The 9,764-nt window shown below is 38.9% G+C and overlaps 1 protein-coding gene across 1 annotated transcript in view; it reads right to left on the reverse strand.

Annotated features, from left to right (window-relative positions):
- Nucleotides 1–8,179, reverse strand: part of NOC2L (NOC2 like nucleolar associated transcriptional repressor) — a 50,601-nt gene extending 42,422 nt beyond the window's left edge. Inside the window, exons 1-6 of the mRNA XM_089534261.1 lie at nt 8,130–8,179; nt 6,139–6,333; nt 5,711–5,885; nt 2,631–2,750; nt 1,716–1,836; nt 223–313 (exon numbers count right to left, since the gene is read on the reverse strand). Of these exons, the coding sequence (XP_089390387.1) occupies nt 223–313; nt 1,716–1,836; nt 2,631–2,750; nt 5,711–5,885; nt 6,139–6,333; nt 8,130–8,149 (722 nt within the window). The 5' untranslated portion in view covers nt 8,150–8,179. The remainder of the gene's footprint in view (nt 1–222; nt 314–1,715; nt 1,837–2,630; nt 2,751–5,710; nt 5,886–6,138; nt 6,334–8,129) is intronic.
- Between the last annotated feature and the right edge of the window lie 1,585 nt (nt 8,180–9,764).

The following is a 9,764-nucleotide window of genomic DNA, read 5'->3' on the forward strand; positions in this document are numbered from 1 at the left end:
ACTTTTTAAAAAGAGTATTTCATCAATAATAATTGCTTATTGATTAGGACTCATTCATGAGAGCCTCAGGATAAATTGCACACTGCAGATTGCAAAAGCAAGCAACCTGGCAATGGTTTGGTCGACATACAACCTCTGACTTTTGGCTCTGCTGACTGGCCAACCTTTCAGAATCGACCAGTTTGCAAACCAGAACAATGTGAGTATAGGGAGAGGACTTACTTGGACTTGTTTTTTGCAGCTTTCACCTGAAGGAATTTCTGCAGCAGACCAAAGAGGTCACGGACACAGAAGGACACAAGTGTGTTGAAAACTAAACAGGAGAGAAAAGCAGAGGGGAAGTGTCACAAGATGCAGCATTCCCTTCTGAGCAAGGTATACACCGGCTGTAGGTCTTGTGCACTGAACTTCTATCAGGAGCTTCTCACCACTTCAATTTTGGGTTACTGCAATGCACAGGATGCGCTGGAAGGCCATTTGACTGTGTTTAGTTTCATCTTGATGTCTCAAAATCATTTATCTGAAGCAGGAACAGGTGCTGCTTGGGCACCCCCTACTGGAACGGCTTCTGAATAAACCCCAGAAAAAGCCCCGCAAACGTCTCCAAGACAGATACTATTCATATGTTCAATAATGCATCATCTTCTTCCTTTGTAATAAGATTCAATGTGTTAGGGGCCTATCCAGTCATGCCTTGCCCATAGGATGCTCTCAGCCACTCTCCTCTTTCTCCCAAACTGTGCCTCCTTCCAGAGGTTACTGAATTACACCTCTCACCTTCCCAAGCCAGAATGAAAGGCTGATGTAAGCCATAAGGAACTCAGGGAAATCATTCTACTATCTGCTCTCATACAGAGTTTAGGGAAGTTACTCTCAGAAACCCTCAGCCAGCATGGCCAGTAACCATGCGAGGTGTAGTCACAAAAGATTGGAAATGTTACTTTTTTGAAATGCAGTTCCCAGAAAACCCTAGCTATCGAGACAAGTCTCAAGCTGACCGAATGATTCTGAGAGCTGTAGTTTTTAATTCTTCCTCAAACTTTATAACACTCCTTACATGTAGAAAGCTAGCAACTCAGTGCTCCAAAACAGTAGTTTCTCTGTTGTGCAATTTTCTAGACACAGTTGCTCACTGAGGGGCTATGGGCGTGATCCCTTTCTAACAAGTAATCATCATACCACAACTAAACTCAATTGATATCACTAGAATTGGAAATATAAGCAGGGCCAGTCCTGGTTTCTACTTGTATGGGGTCATACCAGGGATATCCACATATTGCTAGGAAAGAATCCTGCTGAAAATCGCGAGGAGCTCCTGTCAACCAGAGCTGGACCAATGCTGTGACTCAATTTAACTCGGTCCCTATGTTTCTGATCATCCTCCAGTAGTGTGAATGGTATAATCCAGTGATGGTGAACCTTTTCGAGTCCGAGTGCCCAAACTGCAACCCAAAACCCACTTATTTATTGCAAACTGCTATGTCCCTCTGGCTTTCTAGTAACAAACTCCGCCAAACTCTGTGCTGGGGTGATGGCACATGTGCCCACAGAGAGGGCTCTGAGTGCCACCTCTGGCACGCGTGCCATAGGTTCGCCATCACTGGTATAATCCATGAAAACTGTTAATTACATGATTGTGTGCTCTGCAATGGTGGTCTCTTTCATCACCACTTGTGGCAAAAAGCAGGCACTGAACCCATTCCTTGGAGGCTCACCTGTACTGTCGATGACTTTGAACTTGCCAGGACCCATCCCAGCCGCATCTCCCTTGGCTGTCACCACACAGGCTTTGAAAGCCTGAGTGATCTCATGGAAAAGTCTGGGCGAGAGCTGCTTCTGGATGAAGGAGGGATGAAAGATAGGAGAAACTTTCAGGGAAACGCCTGGAGAAGATTAATGAAAAGCATGCCATCCTAAATCCCAGCTCTGGAGAAATCTGTAAATGCAATAGCACTATCTTCCTACTACTACTAATAAAGCCCAGGATGCATTTAAAGTCAGTTACGGAATAAAGAAGCTATGGGGAAATTGTCAACCTTCTCATGGTCTTAACTACATGCACTACCTCCAGCGTGCGAGATGTTAATCTCAAAAGGAGAGTACAATAGTGGACAGGAAACTGTAGATGTAATCTGCATTCAGCAACCCAATCCCATTTTAATCAATCAATGTTTATTGATTAGCCCTTAGGCCATATCAAAATAACACAAAAGCAGATAAAACAGCTATAAATTTCTATAGAAGTTCTACAGAAATTAGAAAAAAAGCTAAAATATAATAAATCTAAAATATGAATAAAATATCATATAGATACAATTAAGTACAAAACCCATAAATGAAGCAGAATTATAAAACTTGATTATAAAAGTCTACATAAAAGATTCAAAGTACAAAAATGGGTAAAATAGAGAAGGGGAAATACAGCTTTAAAACGATAGTACATAAAACAAAAGGACTGAACATCAAAATTCCTCATCACTGCTACAGTTTACCCGAATTGTCCCCACATATCTAGCTCTCAACTGTATTGCTTTACATAGAAAACTCCATTTTAATCAATACCTCCCATTAATGCTTAAAAAATCTACTCTGCTTTTTGCAAAAACAAAGCAAGCAATTGCGTTTCTTGCCTCCGCAGCCGCTTTCCACTGTTCCACCATCTTCAAATTTACAGTGATGAAGTCAACTTTTTCCCGTTTGCCAGTCCCTTCCTTTTCTTCGTCATCATCCTCATCGTCATCGCTTCCTTCCTGTAAAGATTTGTTTAAAAAAGAGACAACGTCAAGGACGTATACACAAATGAGACAAGAAATGGTTTCTTGGCAACAACTGGTGGCAATTGGAGAAAGGCATCCTAAAATCATGGGTCTTGACTGGCGTAAGCCTATTGAAACCAATGGCACTTGTGTAGTTGGTAACACAAAGAACCCAAACTGGGAAAATCTCTTCTCTGAAACAACCCGATGGTTCATGTTTCTCATTCTTCATCCTATACCTATTACTCATGGCATGGGTGAATGGGGAAAGACTACAGATCAGTATTAGAGCACAAGTTTTGCACACAGAAGATTCAATCGATAGCATTTCTAGGTCAGACTGGGAAAATGCCTAGCTGAAACTCCAGAGGCATTATGAGATAATGGGAAGGCTAGGTCAAGGGAAGGCAACTGCATGGATGTGCAAGGGCTACTTTTCCCCTAACCACCTCTCCCTGTGGGCCAAATACCAGTTTTCCTTAGTAGTCCCTCTCAAAAGGGCAGATGTGAAACTGTGTCACTTCCTGACAGCACTTTGTGAAGGACTTCAGAGGATTTGTGAAGGAGAACAGTGAAATGTTCTGGCTTTCCTCCCACGCTAGTGTTTGAGAGTTTCAGGGACTGCAAAGCAGGGGTCTAGAGGATGCACTCTTGGGGTGGATAGACTTATTAGGGCCTAAATAGCCCTCAAGGTACCAGATCACATCTAATATTAGAAGGTAAGCAAGGTCAGCCCTGGTTAATATATGGGAGACCACCAATGAATACCAGGTGCTGTATTCCTTGCCTAAGAAAACCCTATGAAATTCATGGAGTTGTTATAAGTCGACCTCTGATATAGACTATATTGGGCTACAGATCATCTAACATGGAAAAAGCAACTTTCCATAAGGCTGTCCAAGTTTATGTCCAGTGTCACTGAGGCACTGGGTCCTGTCACCCATCTAGAAGAGATATCAAACTGATGGGTACCGAATGCATGGTATTTTTGGTGATGGCTCCTCATTCATTGGGCACTCTGCCAAAGGAAAGAGAAGTGGTTCCATTTGGGGGAAATTTAAAAAAGACTGATGCATTTTTTAGAACTTCAGACAGTTTCTATCATTATAATAAATTCCTAATGCTTTTACTGGTACCTTTCAAACACAAGAGAGATCCTGCAGAATAGATAGACCAACTGATTCTATGATCATCTGACACAGCATGTCCTCTATCTATTATCACTTTTGCCTTTAGATTGTGAATGCTTTTTACAGTCTTTCAAAACCATGCAGACCTTGTCTGAACAGGGACTAAACAAGAAGACTAAAAATACCTTGCATGCACATAACAGAAAGAAAAACCTTTTGAAAATGCTTCTTCGCTATTAAAAAAGCAACAACAGTTGTCAGCCTCCAGTCACAGTTTAACTACTGTGTTATGTCTTTTAACAATGGGACGCTTTCAAGCTTGTCATTCTGCCAAGGGGAACATTCAGAGGTTTGACAGGTAAGACAAAAAGGTGATGCCGCTCAGGATGCAGCTCATGTTGGAGACAGACCCAAATAGTCTTAATATAAACTACATGTGTGTATCGTGCATGCATGAAACAAGCATATATATACAGTTGGCCCTCTGTTCTTGCGAGGATCTGTTCCGGAGGCTCACGCGTATTCAAGCCCCATAGGCTTGGAGAGCACCCCCATGACCACAGCATGGGCGCACGCGCCATTGCTATCAGCGGAGGTTGCCTCTCCGCGCATATTTAAGAATGCGGATCTCAGGCCCATGCATTAGGAGGGGCGACTGTATATGCGTCTGTGCATATGTTTATGCAACATGCACGAATACATATGCGCAATCCAAAGATATAGCCATGTTAGTCTGTAGAATCAGTATGTATGCAAATGCATTTGAGGAAGGAGACTGAAGTCCACGAAAGCTCTTGCTGCCAATTCCTTTCTTTCAGTGAGTCTCAAAGGTGCTACAAGATTTCTCTATATGAGCTTAACTTAGAAACAGAGCTAAAAGTGAGTCTCAAAGGTGCTACAAGATCTCTTTACATACTGATTCCACAGACTAACACAGCTATATCTTTGTATTACACTATGCAACAGTACAGTGGTACCCCGGGATACGAATGCGCCGCCTTACGAAATTTCCGGGTTACGAAAAAAATCCATGTAATTAAATGTTTCCGGGTTACGAAAAAAAATTTGGTGCTTTTCGGCGCGATTTCACACGAAATCGCGGCTTTCGCTATTAAAAGCCTATGGGCTTTTCGGCTAGCGAAAGTTTCCGGGTTACAAAAGCGGCGGCGGAACGAATTACTTTCGTAACCCGGGGTACCACTGTATACAGTATATTAAATATTACCTGAGGAAGTAGACTGAAGTCCATGGAAGCTCATGCTGCCAATTTCTTTCTTTCAGTTAGTCTCAAAGGTGCTACAAGATTTCTCTATATGAGCATAACTTAGCAACAGAGCTAAACCAATGACTCCAGCTAGCGTATTATAAAAGTCATCTCTGCAATAGTGATAAGAGTAGCCTCAGTGGCCTTAGTCCTGATCCTGTCCCTTTCTTGAGAGGCATCATGACTCCCTGGTTCCATGAGTTACACCTTGGGGCCATTCACACTATACAGCTATAGTGCTATAGTTCCACTTTAACTGCAATGATTCTACTCCCTTCATAGAATCAGAGTTGGAAGAGACCACAAGGGCCATCTTCCCTAAACTGCAAATCCCTGACTTCCACAGGAGAGAAGCTTGGTAATTAAACTGGAATAACAGTGCCATAGTTGTATAGTGTGAACAAGTCCAGGCACCAACAATGCTTCCTTTCGTGCCAAGTCGATCTTTCCTCCGAAATGTTATACTGGGACTTTAATGATATGTTTTGTTTCATTGTGTGCTTTTAAATAACCCGCTATTTTATTACGTTATTGCTAGGTCTCTCCCAAATATAAAATACCTCCAGCTTTTCAGGCAAGACGTGACGGCCGTCGTCCTCGTCGGAGCTATCCGAATCGTCGAAATTTAGCAGAGTGCGGTCGTTGTCTTCCAAGAACTTGTAAAATTCTGGGTCCTTCTCCTTCAGCCGAGAGAGCTGGTCTTTGTGTTGCGAAGCCTTCCCCTTCTTCGGCTTCCTGGACAAAAGAGTTTGGTTTAAGGGAAACAACGGTATTTGTAACTCGACTGGCACTTCAGGGACTGTGTAGATGGGCTTTCCCTGCAACTGAATTCATTCCTTGAGGTCAACCTCAACGTCAACCATTTCTTCTCACTAATGAACCTCCAATTAAAATCCCACTCCCACAAAATAATCAGGATTCACTGGAGCACAATTTGGGACCCCTTGAGCAAAGCAGTCATAGTCAATGTTTCCTCCCCCTTCCTTACGTTTCCACTGGCTTTGCTTTGAGTGCCGCCTTCTTCTTGCTGCCAGCCTTTCCATTCTGTGATCGCTTTCTGTTCATCCCACGTTCTGCATTCAGCATCAAAGCATCTCCTTCCGAACCATCAGCGTCATCATCATCCGGATCAGAATCAAATCTGGAGGTCAGGAACTCATCGACGCTCAGGTCAGCAAGCTTCCTAGTTTCAGTGAGGACAAAGGAAGGATCAGTGGGAGGAAACAGATCGGGGTACCATTGGTATTATCGCTATACGTCAGAAATGACTTGGAGGCACACAACAGCAACAACAACAAAAGCAATTACTAGTTATCCTTCTTCTCCTTGACTGAATTAAACGCAGGTTGAGTCTCCCTCCGCTGAAATCCAAAATAGTCCCAAACTGTCCATTGACTGAGAGAGCGGCACCTTTGCTCTCCGATGGTTCAATGTACACAAAACGTTGTTTCATGCACAAAAATCAGTGAAAATATTGCGTATAAGATTACCTTCAGGCTAAGTCTATAAAGTATATATGGAGCGTTAACGAGTTTCAGATTTAGAGTTGTGTCCCATCTCTAAGATATCTCATTATGTAGATGATAATATTCCAAAATGCAAGAATTTAGTTATTTATTAAATAATGAATGAATAAATAAATATTAAATAAATAATATATAAATATTCCAAAACAGCCCATGTGAGTGGCATAAATAAAATTCATTTATTTATTAAATAAATAAATAATAATAATTAATAAATATTCCAAATTAGTCCACGAGGGTGGCATAAATAAAATAAATTTACTTATTTAGTAAATAATAAATAAATATTTATATATTTATGTTAAATAATAAATAAATAAATATTATTAAATAATAAATAAATAAATAAATATTCCAAATTAGTCCACGTGGGTGGCATAAATAAAATAAAATTCATTCATTAATAATAATAATAATAATAATAAATATTAAATAAATATTAAATAAATATGCCTAATTAGTCCACTTGGGTGGCATAAATAAAATAAAATTTATTCATTAATAATAATAATAATAATAATAAATAATATTAAATATATATTAAATAAATATTCCTAATTAGTCCACGTGGGTGGCATAAATAAAATAAAATTTATTCATTAATAATAATAATAATAATAATAAATAATATTAAATATATATTAAATAAATATTCCTAATTAGTCCACGTGGGTGGCATAAATAAAATAAAATTTATTCATTAATAATAATAATAATAATAATAATAAATAATATTAAATATATATTAAATAAATATTCCTAATTAGTCCACGTGGGTGGCATAAATAAAATAAAATTTATTCATTAATAATAATAATAATAATAATAAATAATATTAAATATATATTAAATAAATATTCCTAATTAGTCCACTTGGGTGGCATAAATAAAATAAAATTTATTCATTAATAATAATAATAATAATAATAAATAATATTAAATATATATTAAATAAATATTCCTAATTAGTCCACGTGGGTGGCATAAATAATTTATCTGTTTATATTAAATAAATAAATAATATTAAATAAATAATAAATAAATAGTCCAAAATAGTCCACGTGGGTGGCATAAATAAAATAAAATAAATTTATCTATTTATATTAAATAATAAATAAATACTATTAAATAAATAATATATAAATATTCCACCATCCTCCACGTGGGTGGCACCTTTGTATTTTTTTGATGGCTGAATGTACCCAAAACTTGTGTTCAACTGCCCAAAATCAGTGGGAAATGTTGTGTATAAAATCACCTCTATCAAGTGTGTGTGTGTGTGTGTATATATATATATATAATATACACACACACACATGAGACACAAATGGGTTTCAGTTTTCAGATCCCCAACCCCCCCAAACCCCAGAGGCCTCTCCTAAAATGCCTCGCCAAGGAGGCCCAGCTGCTCTCCCTCTCAGCCTCATCTGCCCAATGCAGCTGCCTCGCTCACCTCTTCCTGGCAGCCGCCATTTTGTCTCCAGGAGCCTCCTCCAACGTGGAAAGGGCACTTCCGCTCCCACAATGCACCGCGCGCAAGGCTAGCCCCGCCCACAGAGAAGCCGGCCTGCGTTGATCTTTCGTTTCACGGGCCGAGCGGAGAAAGAGAACGCGGGCGGGAGGAAGGGAAAGCCAGCGGAGGAACCGTCAGGGCCGAGAGCGGCGCGGGCGGCGGGCGGGCTTTCCCCCTCTTCAGCTTAGCAGCAAAAAGAAAAGCCAGAGACTGCGTCCAGACTGCAGGAATAATGCGCTTTGACGCCGCTTTCACTCTCATGGCTCACTGCTATGGAATTGTGGGAAATGGAGTTTGCACACAGAAATTATCTTTAATTGCTCAATATTAATATTAATCAATTATATTATAATATAGTGTATTATTATATATTACATTATTATTTTAAATTGTGTTAATTATATTCTTTTGTTATACTATTATTATATAAATACATTATATTGTTATTATATATTATATATTATACTATAATATATTATGTATTATTAGTTTACATTATTATATTATGTGATTATGTTTTATTATATAGCATAGATTATTATCATATTGTATTATAGTATACTATATATTATATTATTATATTACATTGTAATTATGTTACATAATTATATTATTGTATTATTATTATTATATATTATATTATTATTATATTGTATTATAATATACTATATATTATATTATTGTATTACATTGTAATTATATTACATAAATATGTTATATTATTATATTATTATTTTACATTATATTATTATATATTATGTGATTATATTTATTAATGAAGATTCCTTGTGCAATATATACTATTTACCTATATATAACCATGAAGCCCTATGACAAACGGTTTAGGGAGCTGGGGATGTTTAGCCTGGAGAAGAGAAGGTTAAGGGTGATATGATAGCCCTGTTTAAATACTTGAAGGGATGTCATACTGAGGAGGGAGCAAGCTTGTTTTCTGCTGCTTCAGAGACTAGGACCCAATGGAGCAATGGATGCAAGCTCCAGGAAAAGAGATTCCAGCTCAACATTAGGAGGAACTTCCTGAGAGTAAGGGCTGTCCGACAGTGGAAGACACTCCTTCCTCGGAGATTGTAGTGGAGTCTCCCTCCTTGGAGGTCTTTAAGCAGAGGCTGGATGGCCATCTGTCAATGGGGATGCTTTGATGGAGAGTTCCTGCATGGCAGAATAAAGGGGTGGCAGAAAAGTATACATTTAGAAATTTTAGACCAAAAAGTGACCAAAACCCTGAGTTAACATCCCCAGGAGTCGATGTAAGTACTATACTTTTACTCTTATAAATAAAGGCACCATCCCCGGGTGAAATGCAAGAGTGTGATCCGTCCTGGAATTTAATAATTAATTTTGTTTTATTTATATACCGCTATTCCAAAGATCATAGCGGTGAACAGCAAGTAAGCTAATTAGCAAGTAAGCTAATTTGCCCCCAACAGTCTGGGTCCTCATTTTAGCTCCCTCCTCGGAAGGGTGCAAGCCTGAGTTGAGCTTGGGCCCTTTTGCTGGTCTTGAACTCGCAACCTTGTGGTTTCGAGTGAATGGCTGCAGTACAGGCATTGAAGC

This window comes from Sceloporus occidentalis, unplaced genomic scaffold, assembly GCF_023333645.1.
Source record: "Sceloporus occidentalis isolate IW3139 unplaced genomic scaffold, rSceOcc1.0.p SCAF_8, whole genome shotgun sequence".
NCBI lineage: Eukaryota > Metazoa > Chordata > Lepidosauria > Squamata > Phrynosomatidae > Sceloporus > Sceloporus occidentalis.